This window comes from Catharus ustulatus, chromosome 5 (assembly GCF_009819885.2).
Source record: "Catharus ustulatus isolate bCatUst1 chromosome 5, bCatUst1.pri.v2, whole genome shotgun sequence".
Classification (NCBI taxonomy): Eukaryota; Metazoa; Chordata; class Aves; order Passeriformes; family Turdidae; genus Catharus; species Catharus ustulatus.
The window spans coordinates 18551044-18572015 of NC_046225.1; the positions used below are offsets into that span (position 1 = coordinate 18551044).

General features: G+C 36.1%; 1 protein-coding gene across 3 annotated transcripts in view; it reads left to right on the plus strand.

The window, feature by feature from the left end:
• CCSER1 (coiled-coil serine rich protein 1) overlaps nucleotides 1-20972 on the plus strand; it is a 633466-nt gene that overhangs the window by 332293 nt on the left and 280201 nt on the right. For all 3 annotated transcript variants that reach the window (XM_033060782.1, XM_033060784.2, XM_033060785.2), the window contains exon 8: nucleotides 18498-18581. In XM_033060782.1, the coding sequence (XP_032916673.1) occupies nucleotides 18498-18581 (84 nt within the window). The remainder of the gene's footprint in view (nucleotides 1-18497; nucleotides 18582-20972) is intronic.

Below are 20972 nucleotides of genomic sequence, written 5' to 3' on the forward strand. Positions count from 1 at the left end.
AAGCCCCACCTTGGCTTGGAGGTCCATGCTGAAACAAAACTTCCTTGTCCTGTCATTCTGGACCCAAAACCAGTATCTTTTTGCTTCTCTTATGCTTTTAGTTACTGTAAGAATCACCACATTGTTAGTGTGTCTCTCATGCCTGCTGTGTTTAGTGTTATTTCTGTTTTAGAAACCTGAATTCTCATTGCATTTCCTTCTGAGCAGAGTAACAATAGCCTTTTTAGCCACTTCTCTCTTGGAAGACGAAGTCACTCCTTGGATTAATGTCTTCTCCCACCCCATTCTTGGTTACTGTACATTTTTATGACTGTGAAGCCTTTCATCGCCCTCCCTCTAGGCTGTGCTCTGGACTGCAGTGTTCCCTTTACTGGCTCTCCTGTCCCTGCAAAAAGCTTTCTAGTCATGGTTCTCAGCTCTGATATATGCAATTTGAGTTCAGCAGTCTAAGTGGGACCTCTTCTAGCCCATAAGTGTTACAAGATTAATCTCACCATCCTCACTAGCAGCCTGAATGAAACGCCACAAACCACACAAGGATCATGTTGCCTTTTGTTATAGGTGGGATGTTTTATTCTCTTTATATAAATTAACCAGTGTTACAAAGTGCTGTTGTCCTCTTACGCTTATCCTTTAGCAAATTACTGATGTAAGTTATTGATTGTTCCGTTTAGAAGACCTCTATAATGAAAAAAAAATTTTTTTTTCTTTTTTTTTTTTGGTACTATGCTATTAAAAATGTCAAAACTCTTGGTCAACAGTTAGACAATGACTATCCTGGTTTTCAGCAGTGGAAAGCTTAAAACGGGAATAAAATAGTTTTTTGCTTGATTCTAAAGCTATGGAACTTGGTACCTTTCTCTGATTAATTAGGTGACTCTTCAGTCATTCTGTATTTAAAAATAAGCCAGATACCTTCTTGTAATAGTTTATCCTGCATTAAAGGAGAGGGGGGCAATAATCAATATGCTAACTCATTTTCAATCACAATGATTTTTATAGTGACATAAAGCACAGAGAAAATGTTTTTGTTGGTGCAAAACAATACCATCTGGTATTTAATTTTGATTATTGTATAAAGCTTAGAGTAGACTTGTATGATTTTCTGTCAATTCTGTCTAGTGATATACACATTCCACCATTCAGTCACATTCATTATGATTACCATTCTGTTGATACTGCAATAGGCACTATAGAAAGTCATAAAACATTTATGAAATCTTAGTGAAGCTTGCATGAGTTGGTGATCCATCCTCTCTGTCTGAGGAGAATGAGCCCAACGTGTGGTTATTTTAAGACACAGGTTGAATTGAAGAGGCAGAGATCAAATGTGTGAGCTGGCTTTTATCTGCATCCAGAGACTGAAAATTACACCAAAATAATATATAGTTATCATAGCATTGTCCAGGGAAGAGAAAGCAAGAAAAGACTGGAAAATATGAGGCACATTTGCCTTCCTGTCAAGCCCCACACTTCTCACCAAGCATCCAGAGGTACGGTCTCCCGTCGTCCTCATACCATGTAATTTGTTCTGGTCCTTTACTTTCTGTCTGTAATTCTCAGCTTTCCCTGATGGGAAATGATCCTTAGCTTATGTTCCTGTCCAGATGTACTGTCTGCTCAAGGTCCAGTTGATCTTGTGGGTTTTTTCCTAACTCTAATATGTTGTATCTTATGGTCAGTAACATCATACTCTTTTCTCTATCCTATGCTCCCTTTTTATTGATTTGAGTCTCCTTTTCTGCTGTAACAGCAATTTTTTCAGTGGGTCTGTCTCTAAAAATTATTGAATACATAGAATTTTTAAACTGTTGGCATTTTTTCATGTAACCCTGACTTCCTTCCCTAAGCCATTATTTCTTCTAGATGATTTCTGCAGGATTGCATGCCTTTTCAAGGCAAGAATGAAAGATGAATACTGCACCAAGTCTTTCAGCAAATTACTTTCTTAGAACATCAAAACATTTCATAAAACATTAGTTTTAGATTCTTGTACAAGAAAATGAGATTCTGCTTTTACATAATTTGAAATGATTTACATTACTGAATCTGTTCTGTTGTTGATTATTGCAAATCATAGCAGAAAAAAAATAATGTTTTCTGTGGCATTTATTCTATTTATCTTTCATTTTAATCACATTTTGTTATCAAAACCTGTCATCTTCTCTTCCATTATTTTTGCTAACTTCCTCTTGCTTAGTTTTTCTTTTGTAATTTTCCTTGTTTTTTTCATGTAATCTTCTTTTCTCTGTGTCTTACTTAATCCAATATTTATTGCATTACATTTACCCTTCTTTCACAACTCCTCCCTTCACAGATTGGAGGGGTTTTTTTTGCCACCATGTACAGAAGCTTGGACACTTACCAGGCTTTCTGGTGTTCAGGGTCTGATAAACGGGGGAGAAAACATCACTTTGAAAGTAAGATTAATCCTTTACCATCCCAATATCAACCAGCAGGTTTTCTGGATAAGAAACTGTGTCTGAACTGGGATTGAGCTTTATGTGTACGTAACCTTCAGCAACCGCTCATGAACCTGTTGCTGGACAGGTTTCTACCCCTCACATCAGCATCCAAATCCATGAATTTCTATTGTGCATAACAGGCTGCTCTCTCTAGAACTGAGCTGGTTGATATAAATTTTCCTGTTCAAGTGTGTCATATATGTTTATTTAATTAAGGAAGCCAGAATAAATTCAACCTGCAAACTTCTTGTGCAGTAAATGATGAGCAAATAGCTCTTTTTCTACTAGATTGGGATTTTACTTGCTTTTGGTGACTATTTTAATGCTTTTTGATGTCATTCAAAGTTAATGCATATAGACTACTTTTCTTTTAATGTACTGGATTTCAAAGACTAATAGCCTTCTTAAAGATTATACAATAGCTGATTAGTACCTGTGCTAAAGGATTTTCATTGTTGTGAAGTTTAGTAGAACACTGAAAGTAGGGTTAAGCAGCAAATAGTTCATCTGATACTTTATGAAGAGTGAAGTAATTTCATCATTTTATCAACAGGTTTGACTACATACCAACAATGTTAAAAGTTTTTGGGATGAGAGTAAAAAAAATATAATTTACCCATGCAGTAAGATACCTAAGAATGCATAAATTGCTCTTGTGGAGAGCAAAATGGGAGTTGCCCAGATTGATCTTCATGATACCATAAACAAAGGTGTTTCCACTAAATCAAAAAAAAAACCCCAAAATAACTCTGCCTCCATTTTAATGAAAAAATTCTCCTTTGGGATTTTCATTGTGTTTGACACCTCTGTGAAATCAGTCTGGATTTTTCAGTTTCCTGAAACTATACTCATCTCTCTGCAGGATATAAAAAGATGCTGTTCACTCCTGTAGGTGTATAACACAGGCTTTCTAATTTTCATAGCTCCATTAATTTTCCTAACACCTACTAGTAAGTGTTAAGCCTATTCTTACGGGTTGGGAAGATATGTAGGGCAAATCATCATCTGTCTTCATACAACTGTGGAGACATAGAGAGGATGAGAATCTGATTACATTAATATTGTGGCAGGAGCCTTTTGGTGAAGAGCCAGAGGGTGAATTTTGTGCAAAAGTAATTGCTTTGTTGATGAGAATGCTTGCAGGAGTGTTCACCTGGGCATGCTCTACTTCTGTGTACATGGAGGAAAGGCTGTGCTGCAGCTTCAGTAATGTTATGTCTGAATAGTACATTTGTATCTGTTAAAAATACAGGCAAGCTTGATCAACCTTGAAAATTCTCAGGTTTTCAATAACAACAACAAAACATTAAGTTCATGCATTTTGCTTGGTTCTGTTTTACTTAAGCCTGTTAAAATGGCAGTAAACATTCTAATGCTTTGCAGTTTGCTTCAGGGTGGGAGCATGCCCCACACTGGATGTGACTGGTTTCTTTCTTTTAGGTCACAGGTGTGATGTTAAGATTTTCATAGATTTTTACATGAGTTCTTGTTTTATATGTGGCAGACAGAAGAAACAAAACTGTGTCTCAGTATAGCATAAAGGAGATTTCTTTGTAGATACCTTTTAATGGGATGGAAACTTCCAGTGAAAATGAGTCATTCAACAATGAAAGTGAAAGTTGCTATTTGCTTTGGAGATTTAATCTGTAAGAGTGAGAGTGCTTCGTACCACCTTTAAAGATCAGGACCTAACAGAGAAAGATGTTTAATCATATATAGTAGATATGGTAGTCATCCCTCTCTCTAGTTTATAGCCTTAATTGATCTACTCATCCACTGTGTGAAAGGTTCTGAAGGACATTCTCCAGGATGTGAATTAATTTTCTAAGTCATTCTGTTATTGTCATAGTATTTTCACATATCTGAGTTCTGGAGTGGAGGTGAAGGCAGTCAGATGAAACCATGAGTATTATTGCCATAGCAAATTTCACTGTAATGACTTTTTTCTATTAATTTTAGCAAAATTTCTGCTCTTTACTACAAAATCAGCTGTTTTCTATTTCCAGGAATAGCATTTAACTTTTGTAGGACAAAGTTGCTCCAAATGGTGTATAAATTATAGTAGCAGCTGAGGACTAATAGTTGGGTCTACATTCCACTTGTTTTTGTCAGACTGAGAATCTTAATGACAAATGTTTAAAGCATTGATGAAGGCAGATAGTCGCTCACTGAGAGCTTACCTGTATTCTGTGTCCACCAGCTAGAGTGAGAGCCATCAACTTCTTTCGTTCAGGTTTTCATTTCATCTCCAATCAAGAAATGTAAATGAGGAGAAAATAACCCTTTCTCCTCTTTCTGACTTTCTGACATAAGCTAATTGTTCTGTGTAATTTGAAATGAGCAAGAAGACAAAGAACTTTGAAACATGAAAACACACAGCTACATGAGGAGTGTACTCAGTGGTAACAGATATTAAACATAAATGTAATAAGAATATCAGGGTCCAGGTTAATAGACAGAATCTGGTTTTTATTTTAAGCACATAAACATGTGATCTTTAATATTCTGTCCTGGTTTTGCTGATAGTTTTTAATTAGTTCCCTTAGTTTTGTCTCTGCATCATTATTTCCTTTTGTGGATGGGGCTGATGCTTGAGTTCAAACTTTTGTAAAAGCGTAGGTAGAAAGAGTATGAACTAAAGGACACTAAGTACTTTAAAAAAAATGAAGGTGAAACACTGAGATCTTGTACATTTTTTAAGTGGGAGTGCTAAAGACTGAGTTGTAATATAGATTTATACACATCGATGATATCATTTAGATAAGTTCTTTGTCGTGAATAGGTTATACTGATGGAGAATTTAGACGGTATTCGAAAGAAGTATTTTCTTCACACAAAATCAGATTATTTTCCTACTAAGTCTTTATTGTGTACAGCATAGTAATTTTCAAAACATCTAAACAACAGATTTGTCATAAGAATTTTATGTATTAGCTGTACAAATGGTTTGGTTGTGTAGTCTTATAAAAATAAAATACGTACATTTGTCAAATGGCTATACCAAAGTCATCTCAAATCATCCCACCTGGATGTGAAAGGGGGGTGATATGGTGCTGTGGGGTTGTTTTGTTTATTTTTTCACTGTTTCAAATCTTAAACTGCGGAAAATGTTTCTCCTTACTTTGGACTGTTAAAATAGAAAATGTTTTCCAGTTCACATGTTGAATAGATACTGGTAGTGTAGTTGCTAAGGATACTGTTGACACTCAGAAAGATTATGTGTAAGAGGGAGAAGCATACAACCTGTGACTGGCTGGGAAATCAGTATTAATCAATCCTCAAAAAAGATAGGCAAAAATCCCTTCATCTGTTTCAATGATTGAAAGTAGACCCAGGAATCCTGTGGTAAATACTTTCAATCTGAGGTGCACCCTACCCATTCTCAAGTTTCGGGAAAACTCCTGGGAATATAAAGTCCTGGGCTCCAAACCAGCATGGCTTAGGAAAACTGTCAAGTCCTTAATTAGGCCTGATGCTGGTGTAATACAGAACAGAGGATTAAGGGGTCTGAGAGGCATAACAAGCAAAAGATATTTCAGTTATGGTCATTGCAAGAAATGGAAAATAAAAACCTCAGTTTTATTCTGAGATTTTTTCATTGTCCTTTTTTTCAGCTTCCTCTTCTCTGAGATCACCACAATGACCTATGTCAGAAGGCTTTTGTATGGTCTGTTTCATTAGTTCTGTGAGCTACAGTGCAATAGCAACAGCTGCCTTTATGGTGACGACACACAGAACTGGGAAGAAGTCATTCCTGAAGTCTGTGTGTGGGCTTTCTTTACTTTTTTCTAAGTCCTCCATTTGTGTTACTTACATGCAACATATTTTCAGCAGGAATTTGAAGATACCTGAGAATCAAACGCTGCTGCCCCTTCAGTCCCAGTAGTATCAACTAATAGCTGGTGCAGTCACTTCCTGCAGGGGATTTTGCGAAGGAATGAGGTTCTAGGGACACCAGTTTTCATACAAGAAGCAAAATAACAATGGACAGTTACTCTGATGGGAAGTCAGAAAGATAAGCTTTTCTTTTGCTCTAGGAAATTCAAGAGTAACTGGTATTCTGCTTGTGAAAATTTGAACAGAAATAATTGCTTTGAGGTAGTGGGTGTTTGGAGTGGCTCAGCCACAAGGCATGAAAATATAATGGCAGATTTGAGAGCTGGGAAACAATTTTGTTGTACATTGTTTAATTACCTCACAGTGGTGGGCTGGGGAGCGGGGGGAATCTTCCAAAATGCCACACTAAAACCACCCAAAAATTGTCTTAAAATTGAAAGAATTCCAATCACTAAAAATATGCTCAACCATAATTTACCATACTTCATTATGATATGCTTTTGAAAAACTTGATCATGTCTGATCTTATAAATTATTAACTTATATATAGTCTCATGACTTGCTCTGACCATGAATAGAACAGGGGTACTTATAGGTATTTCCTTAACATTTGTATTAAAACAAATGCCAAACTCTTGATTAGATATAGAACTTGATAATACTAAGCAATTTGTTCGAATTCAACTAATCAGGAAGGTAGGGCTTAGGAACGTTTGTTGTTGCTTAGAGTGAAAGAGAGTGTAATTAAAATGATAAGGTAGTCATGATTGGAATAAATTATTGAGGTTACAGAGATTACACCTTAAACCATTTGATTAATGTTGAGAAACTTTGTGAATATGTTCTAGGCCTTTAGACATTGAAAGCTAGATCCTAGAACATAATCCTTTCTTCTTCAGTGGGGCTTTTACAGACAAAACAAAACTCTTATGCTTAACAAAACTCCTTCCAAATCTTCTACAATTTTATCTGCATATTTTTATCTCTGTTTGTCGACAAATACTTTTTACCTTTTGTTTACCTCCAACTTAAAATTATCAGAAAATGTGTTTGCTAATCTGAGGCATGACTGGGAGAAAAGGCTCATGTATTCCTGAAGAAAATCCAGTTACCAATTAAGATTTTCATTAAAATATTTGAGTCATAGTTAATTTGCATTAGAATTTATTATCTGAGCAAACCTGACCTATTAAACCTTCTAAATCTATTACTGTCAGTTAATGTCATGATTACAGGAAGAGCACATGGTGTGCCATGGAAACACAGCTGTTCACCAAATTTTTAACTTGAAATCACCATTGTGCAGTTTATCACTGAATTATTAGGCACAATAAATTATTTTATGCTAGCCACTCTCATGTCCATCTTCTTAATATTTTCCTTGTCATTATAAGTGCCTTTAGCCTTACAGGGTAATGAAAGGTTCTTGTATCAAGTCTGATTACTACTCTAATGTTTTCCAGGCATGCTTGGTGATGAGCTTGGCATATGAAACAATTTCCTACAGTAATAAAGCTAATTAAAGTGGGCAGTCATCCCCACATCACTCTTTAATGAATTATAATGAGCTCATTAATCTATCCAGTCTTGCTCACCACATCTATTGACTAAACTTCTCTGCCAGTATAGGATAGAGCACATACCCAGAAAAAGAAAGGACACTGAAATGCATCTATTTTCCTATTTTTGACATAAAAATTGGAGAAAGCAGAGGTATGCTCCATGTGGAATATGCTTTTTAATAATCAGAATTGGAAAGGGTAAACAGCTATGTCTATCTAATGGTGGTGAAGGACGAATCATGCAGGAGCTTAACAAGGTCTAGTGTTGCACTGCAAGTGATAGAATAATTCATGCTCCTGTGGCTCACACATATCATGTAAAATATGACTTAGAAAAAATATTTTAGTAACTGACTCTCAGGGGAAACTGCCTAAAGAAAATAACATCAAGCTCATTTTTGGCTGAGTTTCTTGGCATTTTTCTTTGTTTGCTCCAAATGAGCAGAGAGGAACTTGCATGGTTATTTCATAACCAATTCCATAATGACAAATATTGGAGAATTAAGTGGTAAGATTTATGAGTGGAAGGAGATGATTCACACAAATATACATCTAGGAAAAGCACCTATTTTTCTTTGATTCGAATTCCACAACTTTCCCCATCTGTAACAGATAAAATCTAGTAGTAGCAAATCACAGCTAACTGATGGAGTTAGCTGGTTCTTAGTAGCATTCCAGTGCTCTTAAGTCAAATCCCACAAGCATATTTTTATATTATTTTATGCACAGAATTTTCTGTTTGTCTTATTCCTTGCTTTCTTCCCTGAATCATACTCATTAATCTGAATTTATTTTTATATATTTTTATTCAGATCCTAAAGAAAAACTTGACTTGGTTTTAAAAACAGTAATGGTATAATAAAAGTATATAATGTTGTCCATCACATTTTTTCCTCACAACTGGAAGAGCCAAAGTCACTTTATCATAAAACTCCCTTTTCCTGCTGTCTGTAATTTTCTTGTGATTCCAGGAGGCAGGACAAAGAATATTTTAAAACTGTTATATTGAATTCAGCATAAAATAATGAATACTGTATTCAAAAATATATAGGCTGATAGTCTAAGGTTACAGTGGATTCTGGGGGATTTGACCTTAGTGGCCTGTGCTGTGTTGGAGCTAGAAGAAACTTTTCTGTTGATCTCCTCACAGGGCAGCCAGGATCCAATTTGGACTTGTCTCCTTCTGTTTAGACAAATTAGGTTTTGTTTAGGACATTTTCTCTGAATATGAAGAAATACATTTACTGGTATGGCAGTAATTAAACTTCTACAAAATTGCTGCAAGTTGGCAGATATTTTTTCTTTACTTTTTTGACCTGAAACTTTCTTGTCATGCTGCTTGGCAGAAAGAAACTCACATACAAATGAAAAAGTGGCTGCATTTCAATTTTAAATTAAATTATATTTGCACAAAGTTATAGATTCTATGGGTATTCTTTCATGTGACTCAGTCTGTGTATATTATGTGATTAATGTAAGGTCTGTGAAAGTGACATTTTGGTTTTGCTGATTTGGTATCAGGGAAAAAATAGCTATGATTATTTTGTCTCTGAACAATGTTAACAAAACATATGGTTACAAACAAACAAAACCCCACCCTGATTACAGCAGTCTTTTGTGAAATTAATAAGTGCAATGAGGTCTTGAAGAGAATTTACAATACTGAAAGAAAAATGGTGGTTAAGGAAACACTCTTGGCAGATGAGATAATCATGAAGAAAAAATATAATTAAAAATCGGTGTTTGTTTCCACATCAGTAGATGCACCAGCAACATTGGGGCAACTAATCCAAGGAATGTGTCTTGAAATGCCAGTTTAAGGTATCTGAGAATAGTAATGGAACAGCAGAGAATAGAAAAGCTCTTGCACCAGATACTCATTCTGAGACTGCTAAGAGAAATTGTAGAACTTGCTAACTCTTGCCTGTTATCTATTGCTCTAAGCTTTGTGGCTGAATGTCAGATGCAAATAGACAACTGCTTTTTGTTTCCTAGGTTTAAAAAAAAATAATTTGAGTGTGCTACTGGTTAAATTAGTGGAAACTGTTCTGTAAAATAGATTTGCTTGGATCATAGATGAATATAATAAAGGGGGAAGAGCAGAATCGACTTCCTGAGCTTTGAATTGGACCTCAGAAGTCTGCTGGAGGAGTCATGTATGTGAATAAGCATGATCTGGTTTGTGTAGTTAAGTCAATTTCCAAAAACGTTTCAACAAAGCCCTTCATCAAAGGCTTTTAAAAAAATAAGACAAGTAGAAAAGTTTCCTCTTGGATTAATGGCAGATTAGGTGTACAGTACAAAATACATAAGTAGTCATTTATTAAAGGAAGAATTATACTTCTAGAAGGCCCAGTATAATCTGAATTAAAATTGAGTTTGAAATGTTGCATAAAGATTTCATCATACTAAATGATGTAAAGATGAAAGGCAGTTGAGATTCAGTGTCAGAAGACACAATGGAGTACACAAGGGGAAGAAAATCCTGTTTTTCCAAAAGAGGAAAGAGAACATTCAGACATGGTGCATAGTTCTTTGCAAAGACCTTCTTAGTACTTACTAATTTTTATTTTTTTTTAAAGGGACTTACAGTTGAGCACTTACTCTTAGTAGAATCCTGATTACCTGGTTCAAATGAATGACACAGCCCAACTGGGAAGGGTAGAGGATAGGTTTTGATCAGAAATATAGGATGTGCTATATAAGGAAGAAGATGTTTGCTGGCTTTGAACAGAGATGACAATAGTTATGCAATAAACATGTGAATTTAAGAAACAGTGGAAGTAATGGGGGAAAGAAATAGGAAATATACCTGTCTTGTCTTAAAGAAACAGAAACAATGACATTGTTCCACAGCAGGTTGAAAAACAGAGCAAGGTTAAGGGGTTTTGTTTCACTTGTTTTCTCTAAATGACTGTGGAATTTATTTAAGGATACCACTAAAGGAGACATTGTACTGTGTATGTGAATTCTGGCTGTAAAGGAAGAATAGGTGGATTTATTATATTGGGAAAAATGTATTCATATCTTTTGTTATGGTCTTGGTTGCTATTCATGATTTCTGCAGGTTAGATATATCTTGGGCTTCACCTGGCATAATCATTCCGTTTTTATGTTCTGGATTTATTAATCAAGCTTCATTCTTTTAAACCTAATGCTTTTTATTAATACTCAGAAAGAGAGAAAATTTCAACTGGAGTAAAATAAAAAATCCAAATTAATTTGCCCAATCTGTATTTCAGGGTTAATGGAATTTGGCTCACCATGAAGAAAATATTGTTAATTTAGCTTTGTATTCATAAATGTCTGAAGTCCAAGTAGCATAGCCTATATAGTCTCTTTGAGTGTTACCTTCACGGTAGAGTATCAACTAAATTCTAGTATTTAAATGGATATAACTGCCCTAATTCACCCAGTAAAATATTTATTTGCATGTTCATGTAACTGAACTTAGACTATGTTATAGTATTTCATAAGGGGTTTTTTTAGGATTAATCACCCTTATTTATCATTAGAAGATCAGATTGTGTGCTCCCCAAACTACATTTGATTTCCTGATGAAGAAATGAAGTAGAGAGTTGTTCCTTTAGAAGTGTCATATGAATACTGGAGCTGTGTGGAAAGAAGATGTACAAAATTATGTCTTTTTCTGAGATGATCAGGGTTTACAGACCCAATTAAGGATTTTATTTGTGTTTTTTCTAATGGAAAGATCACTTGGAGTGAGACTCCGCACATGCTTGGTCAAGGTGGTCATGGGAGATGGGTCTGAGCTGTTGTGTTATGCTTTAATGGGAATTTCTGAAGTATGGACTTGCTCTCACCCTTGTTCTGGGCTTCAGCAACAGCTGGCAGGGCAGTGTGACATGAGAAGCAGGCGTGTTAAGTGTGACCATTGCCTGCAGTCAGCAGGGATGCTCTTTGGAGCGTTGTTGGGACTCCAGCCAAGACTAACTTGTCTGGCAAGGCACCAAAACAGCAGATGAGCCAAAGGAACAAAATCAACGTGCCTTGCACATGTGGAGAAATGCAGCCAGCCAAATCATTTTTCTCTCCGTGTGATTGAAGGGAATTGATACAACAGATACGGAGTGATGCTGTAGACAGAGCTAGAGAGAGCACAGAAAGGGAAAAATAACACTGTGTACATGAGATGCCATAGTGTATTTACAGCAGGGACCTCAACAGCGACTTCATTTTGTTACCTGAAACAAATAATGGCAGAGTTGGTCTCTCTGCTAATGTTAGGGTCTTGAAGACTTTCATTAAAACAAGAGTAAGAGTGAACAATGCAAGTACTTATGATCTGACTGAAAACTCAGTTCTGAAACACTGTTGTAATATCCAGCAGTCTACTTGTGTAATCTCAAATAGGTAGATGCTGTTCCTTTTGGAGAACATGTTAACACTAGTGGTGTCTCAGTCTGGAGAAAGATAGTAGCGCTCCTCTGCAAATTTCTTGTAAGAGCCACAAAACTACTTGTTGTTTTTCAGATATCAGGTGGTATAAAGTGAACCATAGAAGATATCCACAATCTGGAGCTTAGATTCCTATGCTGTTCACAGAAAAATACTGAACATGTTAAACCTTGTGTTTTTTCTGAATGGTCTAGACAGTTATCCAGATATTTATTAATTTTTCTGTGTAGATCTACTGCATAACTTAGAGGAAGCTTCAACTGTTGCAGCATTTGTGTACCTTTCTGGACCTGATACTCAGTTTTAAATTTCTTAGTTTTGTTTGTTACAGGATTATTTTCTTAAGACACTGTATCCTAAGTAATTGTTGATTTTTGCAGCACCTGAAGTTGGTAAACAATCCATTTAGCATCTGAAATTCAGCACATTTATCAAAAGAGATTTATTATATTCTATTTTTATGGTATTTCTTTGGAAACATTATGTTTAGTATCAGAGGAAAAAGAAGTAAATTTATCTTTCAGAATATTTGATTAGTTCTGTTTATAGCACTTTGATTACAGTAAGCACAATATGCCTCTTTGTTGAAGAGGTATAAGGTAAGTTTTCAAAATTAAAATGATTGTTCTTTTTGGCACTTACGCATAACCTGCTGCAGCTGTCTTCACACACAGCACAGTTTTTCATCTTGTGACCTGATATGAGGATAGACAAATTTGCTACTATGTTTAGCATTTTACCAAATGAGAAGAATTAAACTAAAATAGGGAAATATTGGCACAGAGACATAGCAATCACTGTCATAGCCGGCAACTGAAAAGAAGTAAAAGGGTGATAATTTTGACCATAAATGTATACAATAATAACAGATCCATAATGGACTTGCCCCTAAATCGTGGATTTTTTTAAGTATCAGAGGATATAAATGAAGAAAATGATAAATAGCATTTTGGACACAACTACTTGTACATTTTCATGAAATACGCTTGGAATTTAGTCTGCAAAACTTTTTAAATTATATTTAATAAAAGAAAGTACAGTAATTTCACAATTATAAGCCGCACCATTTTGACTAAAATTTTGGTCTGAACCCAGAAGTGCGGCTTATAATCAGATGGGGCTTATATATGGACAAAGAACGAAAAGTTGCTGTTTTAGTTTGGAGGACAGGTGTCTGCTGAGAAAGGCAGGAGCTTCTCTTTGAAATGGAGAATGTAAACCCCCTGCCTCCAAATTATTATAATTTTGAAATCAAGGGGCTTTCAGGCAAAAATACAGGAATTAGGAATAACAGTTTTTTACTAGGGAAATTAAAATAGAAATACAGTACTACAAAGAAACAAACTCCAAACCCTGACAAAGTCAGAGTACAATCTGACACCCTGTCAGGCAGGGTGTTGGTAGCAGCCCCATTGAATGGTGGCTGCATCCTCCTGCAGTGACAGATGTGATTCAGTTGAGGTAGTGCTCCTGTACAAGGTACAGTTTCCCTCTGGAGGTCCAGTGGTGATGTGGAGAAATCCGGTTTTCCTCTGGAGTCCAGTGGAGAAAGGAGCTCCCTTAGTGTCCCAAAACCTCTGTTTTTATCTTGGTAAGAAATGTTGGGCTCTTCTCCCTGGCTGGAGCAACTTCCAATGGGATGCAGTAGTTTTATCAGTCACACAGTGGGACTCAATGGGCCATTAGCAGACAATGAATCGCTGGAGGAAGGATGGATTGTGAAAAGATAAAGAACAATGCCCTGCCTGGTTTCAATGGATGGCCCATTAGCAGAATATCTGCCGTTGAGATAAGGATCACTGCCCTCACCCTCAACAGATGGTGATAGAATAGACACCTTTTATCACACTCTGTATTTTAACCCAAGACAGTTGCTGACACCTGGACATGCAGCTTATAATCAGGTGCGCCTTACAATCGTGAAATTACTGTAGTTTGAAGATGTAGTGTTTGCAGGTTATGGTCCCTAACAATTCTCTTTAACAATGAGGTGCTAATTGATTTTTTATCAAGAATTTCCAGAGTCATGCACATGCCTACTACAATTGAGAACAGAATTCTTATCCTTTTTTTCATAATAAAATAATGAACAACATTCATAAAAACAATGAGAATAATAATGACAATGTCATGTATAGGTTATGTAATTTATTAATCTCTGCAAAATCGCCTCAAAGCTGCAGTGTATAGAGGTAGCTTATCAAAACATGCCTAGAACACAGATTGAATTATTTGGACTGATAGTTTCATAATTTCATGTTCTTTTTGGACTAGTAGTCTTGATAAAATATTGGCGTGAACTTATTTTGCAGAAAGATAAGGAATCAACGTGTCCAAGGGTATTGGTTTTGTTTGAAAAAGTAAATGTCACCTAGCAGACTTATATCTGTGGACATTTAATTGATTTTAGTTGGCTTCTGAACTCTACTTATACGACAGTCTGTTCTTTTACACTCTATAAATATTGTAAGGGCTGAAAAAAGTAGGAAACATGTTTTGCAAAGGTGATCATACTCGCACTATAATTGGGCTTATTTTTCTAAACATAGGAATACATGGTATCTACTGGAATGTGGAGATAGCTAAGAGGCTGACTCTCACAGCCCCAGAGTATTCAAAGTGTATTTAGAAGGCTCTGCTTTATGAGGGAAATATTTGTTTTCCAACTTAGTAATTGCAGTGTAGATTTATAATACACTGAGTGCATACTTGGCTAAGAGTAGGCTATCCTTTTCAAGTTATTTCCTCTTTAATATCTGTTGCTGTGACAATTCATTAGGAGGCCATACTGGGGTTTTGGGAGGTTTGGTTTCTTTGTTTTTTTGGGTTTTTTTTTGTTGTTGTTGTTGTTGTTTTTTCTACTATAAATCCCATTCAGACTCTGTCTGCTGTTTCTCATTCACTTTGAGAAGCTTTTTTAAAAAAAAATTTTGGCCTTTCCACAGCAGCTTTGTCCTGTATTACAGTTTCTCAGCAGATAATGAAGCATTTCAGACCTCCTAAGGAGTAGAGATGATGCATTCCTGAATTCACACTATCAGATACACATTGCTGTTTGCCCGCAGACTAATAAATAACACAGGATTCCACCAGTTTTTGCTGCCCTCCACACCTTTCAATAACATGTGATTTCTTTAATAGCATTCACACAATCTTTCACTGAAATATTTTGGTTCTTGCATGAGAAAAGGATTTTCCAAGCCTCTCTCCTGCCATAGTTTTCAGTAGTTACTTTCTGGAGGGACTATGTTCAGTGTATTCACACATTTTTTTGCGCAATTTTTTTTATTCTGTTAGTGCTACATTCAGACAGGTGTATGGGATATTGAAATTGCCCAAATCTTGTTGCAGTCAACCGCTTGACAATATGTTCTTTTATTCACCCTCTTGCATTTGAAGAAAGATTGATGCCTCTGCAGATAACTGTGCAGCAAAATGAGATTATAAAATCCTAGTTGTACTCTGCATTCATCACCAAACAGCTGTCTGCAGCCCCAAGAAAGCAGGGTGCTGTCGTGTGCAGCGGTGACTTGGGAAAATGAACCCCAAGAAGATGTGGAAGATCACATCTTGGGAAGATCACTCCTTCCTCTTCCTTTCCCTTGCTTTCTACACCCAGCATGATGCCGTATTTTATGGAATATTCCTTGGATGTGTTGGCTGTCCTGGCTGTGTCCCGTCCCAACTCCTTTGTGCCTTCCCCTCTCCTCACTGCAGTGGCGGTGCGAGAAGAAGAGGAGGCCTGGGTGTTGTGTAAGGGCTGCTTGGCAGAAACAAAATAATCTATTATCAGCACTACCTCCAGACCAAATGAAACTCATAGCCCCATACCAGCTGCTGTGAACAAAGTTAACTCTACCTCAGCAAAATCATTAAGTCCAAGTCTCAAGTATCCCAGAAACTGCAGGATTCTCTTTTACAAGGCACTGGTTTCCAACGCATTTCCCACTAGAAACATTAATCTGAGTTTTCCTGAAACAATGCAAGGGAAAAACCTTAGCCCTTACATGCTTTTCTCCAAGCTCTAAGGATAGCAGTGGCCTAAACTTTGAGTCAATTCTTGCATGTAATGTGGAAGTGCCTGGAGAGCTGTGTGAGTGGGAGGGGTCCATCCTTGCATGTGTGAGCAAGATCCAGCTGGGTGCTCCACTGCTTTTTGCCAGGAAAGATTCACGGTGGGGTTTAAGTCTTCAGAATCTGTGAGGCAGAATGTTTCTTCAAGCTCTCACTAGTCCAAGGGAGTTCTGCTTTGCCTCTTAGACAAAACCTAGTGCCAAAGCTCATCACAAATCTTTCCTGCTGTGCTTGAGGCACACTATTGCAGGCCTCATTGCTGTATTTGCTTGTGTATGCTTTCCAGAAGATATTTTTGTAATAGTCTTGGCTTTAGGACCTTGATGTTTTTCCACCATGTGTTGTGCTATTTTATTCTAAGTTAAAAAGGAGAAATTCAAAAGGTAGCAACAGTGTAAAACTGTGCTGGCAAAAAGAACTCAGAACAATGTAACAAAAATTTGAGTTAGCATAGCTAATGCCGTATTGTTTTTAAAAACATTTTGTTGAATAAAAACTTTGATAAAATAATAGTTGCTGATACTGAAAACAGTATTTTTTAGAAGCAGATATTTTTGCTAAGAGTAAAGTTAAATATGTACTAATATCATATTCAGTGCTGCAGGCTATATTCTGGGATGCGCTAAAATTTTATTTTCAGCTAATGTGCCTAAGCATCAATCTGCTAGTAGATAGTAAAATGCTTCCATAGCATGTAATAAACAAAAAATTCTTTTTCCTTAAGAGATGTGAGTTCTGACTTTTTTTATGAATTTGGATCCTTCAAAAGATCTATAGTAGTACTGAAGTAGTGTCTAAGTGGCCAGAATTGGTGTAACTCTTTCTACTGCAGTTGTTTTAAACATTTGTAATATTGATGTGTATGTGTTTTGTTTCTTCTTTCAATTCTATTAGAGCAGATGATGAGAAATGTAATTACTTTGAAAAACAATAGTTATAACCTTTGATGTGAAGAAAAGGGGTCACACTCTTCTTTTGTCTTGTGTTTCTGTGTTTATTTGAATTTACAAGCACATTAGTACTGGCAGTGTCTGAGTTTAGCACATTGGTTGTACCCTTTAGTACCTCTGAACTCTACACAATATAAGTAATTTCTGCATTCTTATACTGTTATTAGCTGATAATTAGAGATCCAGTTGTTTGGGTTTTTTTTTCAGAATAAGTGTTATGAACATACCAGCTGATTTCCAAAAGTTTTCTTGTCATATGACTTGTGATTTCTTGGGTTTGTTTTTTTTTTTTTTTTTCCAATAATAGTACTCCAAATTACTCAACTTCCCAAAGGAAATGTTTCCATACTAAAAGGATGTAAAAAAAAGAGTTCTTCAGTTACAGTTGTGTAACCAGCTAGTTGGCTGGTTAGTTTGCTAGGTTTTTGCTTTTCAACAGTTCAGTCTGTTAATTCGAATTTCTCCTTTGGAATGTTTATCGGAACAGCACAAAACTACGCAATTGATATTTCTTCTTCAGATGTTGAGACTTACATGAACTCATGAGATTTCCTGGGGACAGCTTGCAACCTGCCTCCTGGACATAAATTTGGCTACAGTTTTAGCTATTTGGATCACTTTTGTGCAGGTCAAATTGAGTTACAGTGGTAATTTCACTAAGTGGTAACTATATTCTTTCCTCCCCCAGTTAATACCAGAACTGCTGCTGTTTTAGCAGATGTGGGACAAAAAATGTATGGATGGGGAGTGTGCTTTCCTTTTCCTGTGGATGTGTGTTGTTCTTTCTTTTTCATCTCTCCACAATCAAGAGCTCTGCAATAATGCTCTAAATTGATATTTCTCTAATGTTGTTTTGTATTATTAAAATTACAACATTTCATAGCTGTTTCTCAAATGAAAAGGAATGACCTGATAGGATCTTCAGTAAAAAGAGTTAAAAGATTCTGAAAACAATGAAATGGACTTCTGTGCAGGGAGCTATTGAAATTTCTGTGCAATGTCTTTGGATACATTAATTTCTTTATGCATCAACTTAGCAAATGTTAATGAAAATACCACACATGACAAAGGAAAATTGAGTTTCATTATTTGAATAGAATTATCTCACACTATGTGAAGCAGTCTTTTCTTGTCATGAGCAAAGTAGAAGCGTTAAGCCTATTATAACATCTCTTTTGATGTTTTTCTAGGATGGAATAAAAGATGAATGCTCATTGCTGAAGCTGCAGCTGAAGGAGAGAGATGAACTCATAGCCCAGCTTCGTGAGGAGCTGGTAAGCAGGAGAAACAATGGAGGGGGTTTTTTTGTGGGTGGTTTTGGGTTCATTTACCTGATAACGCCACTCCAAGACCAGATATTTAAAAAATACAACTTCACACCTGCTACAGAATTACTAGCCTAAGGCTATGTTAATCATTCAGATAAACATTGATAACACTGACTGTCCTTCTCTGGGGACTTGTCAACCTCTGAAGTGGCTACTTCCTAGGGTCACTGCTTTTGAAAATTTGTCTGAAGTGATTCTGTTGACAGTTGTCAGATCAGAGGCAGATAAGTACAGCACTGTATGCATATGCCAGAAATCTTGAAGGGTCATTCACATGCCTGATAAATTGTCAGTACTTCTCCCATGAGCTGTTTTTCACATATGAGCTTCTTCAGTAAAAAAGAAAATACTTTTTTATTCTATAATAGATGTCTTTGCATAAAATAATAAATATTCTTACACTTGCTGAACCTTTTGTTAGCATATGACCTGCTAATGGTTGGCTACTATTGCTTTAACAAAATACTTTCCAGTACCTGAAGTAAAAATCATGATACAGCAATTAAACAAGCTAAACACATAAAAATGCATTTAATTTTTTTGTTAAGGCTGTGCTAATAGTAAGATTACTTTTTTGATGGAATGTGGTTAAAGCATGGATGTCTTCAGTATTTTTAAATACTCCTCTCTCACAACAGAGAACTTAAACACTACAGAGAAATCCTGTAAGGTCACTACGTTCATGAGGACATTCAGCACATACATGAAAGCTGCAGCTGTGTGGGCACCTAAGATTTTGTCTAAGAACCCTTCCGGACAAGGGATTGTTTTCCCTAATTAGATCTTAATTAGCTGATCTACCTCAGGGGTTTTTAATGCCTTTCTATCTTGTGCCTCTCATGCCTAGCTCAGAACTCGAATAGAATTAATTCAAGTCTAGCCATTACTGTACTTTTTTTATACTCACTAAAACAGGAATAGACTTTTATGCCAGGTAACTGAGTTTCAAGTTGTAGGGGAAAAATGTAATCCTGCCCAAGAGTGAAAGATTTCTTTGCTATATTAACATCTGCAAAATGAATACACATCATCAATATTCTTTGTTTCGTATTTGGTTACATTAAGAAATGATGTATTATGTAATTATTATCTAAAATTAAATGACAAAATGGGATGCAGGGTGCATCAAGCTTCTCCACAGTCCTGGAGCATTAATTTTATATCAGTCTAGTTTAGAACATATGCTATTTAATTGGTGGACAATTTTGTCAGTGTAAAATTGCCCAATATTGATACAGGGAGTTGTAACTCGTTTGCTGTTAAACTGTTGTCAAAGTTCGTCTGTGTACATATCATTTGAAGAAAGACCGACCCACAGGGAACTGTCATAACAGAGAAAAAGTAAAACTTCCAAGTGCCATGAAATAAAGATTTTTGTATGATTGAAATTATCATGGATTTAATGTATGATCATTTGATTTCAGTTTTGATACTCTTAAGAATTGTGAAGGAGTGCAGATGAGATTCTTGAGACCATGTTTAATAATTTGTAATTAAGCTTTGAAAGAACTCAGTAGATCTGATTTACTCCTGGTTGAACTGAATAAAGCCATGTTGGGAGGTGAACATGACAAAAACTATTTTAGTTTATAAAATCTAGGAGAAAAAAGTGTGAGTACCCACACCATGGGGAAAAGATGTACTTTTAAAATCTCTACAGCATCTTCTGCAATACTGCTCATCCAGTAACCTTTTTCTGGAGGGGCCCTGGGTCCTGCCACCATGGCACTTCATGAAGTTGGCTCCTGATTGTGTGAGATGCTCTTAGAAACTTTTTGCAGTGCATTCTTCAGGGATAGTAAGCTGTCTTTCAGAGCTATTAAAAAGGAATTAAATTTGTAATGATTGCCAGGAAATTCTGATAATGTTTCCCTTGCTTGCACAAAATCCAGCAAAAATTGATGTGAAACATGCTTTAATATTTTGCAAGTGCTGCACTTACTTATGTGTTTGTAAGACTGTAAAATATTTGGAAAGTGAATGTTTACAGAAGTTAAGACCAATCATTTTTGGTTAATGAAGCTGCGTGTGTTTTTACACTGCAATTTATTACAGACATATCACATAATAGAAAACTAGAATGTTTGTTCTTGTGTCTTGGGGAAGCCCATGTCCCATTTGTCACTCTGAATATGGAAATACAAAATTTTTAAATGCAATATGCCTGTCTTGAAATTGTGGCATCATGATGCTGATTCAGAAATAGCGAATAAAATTTGGTTTGAGTAGGAGTCAGTTTTGTGCTTCTTGAGAAGTACAGGAAAATCTGTACTTTCCAACATTCAAGCTGAATGTTTGCATGTAGATGTAAAACCCTTGCCTGGTTGGTGTTGCTGC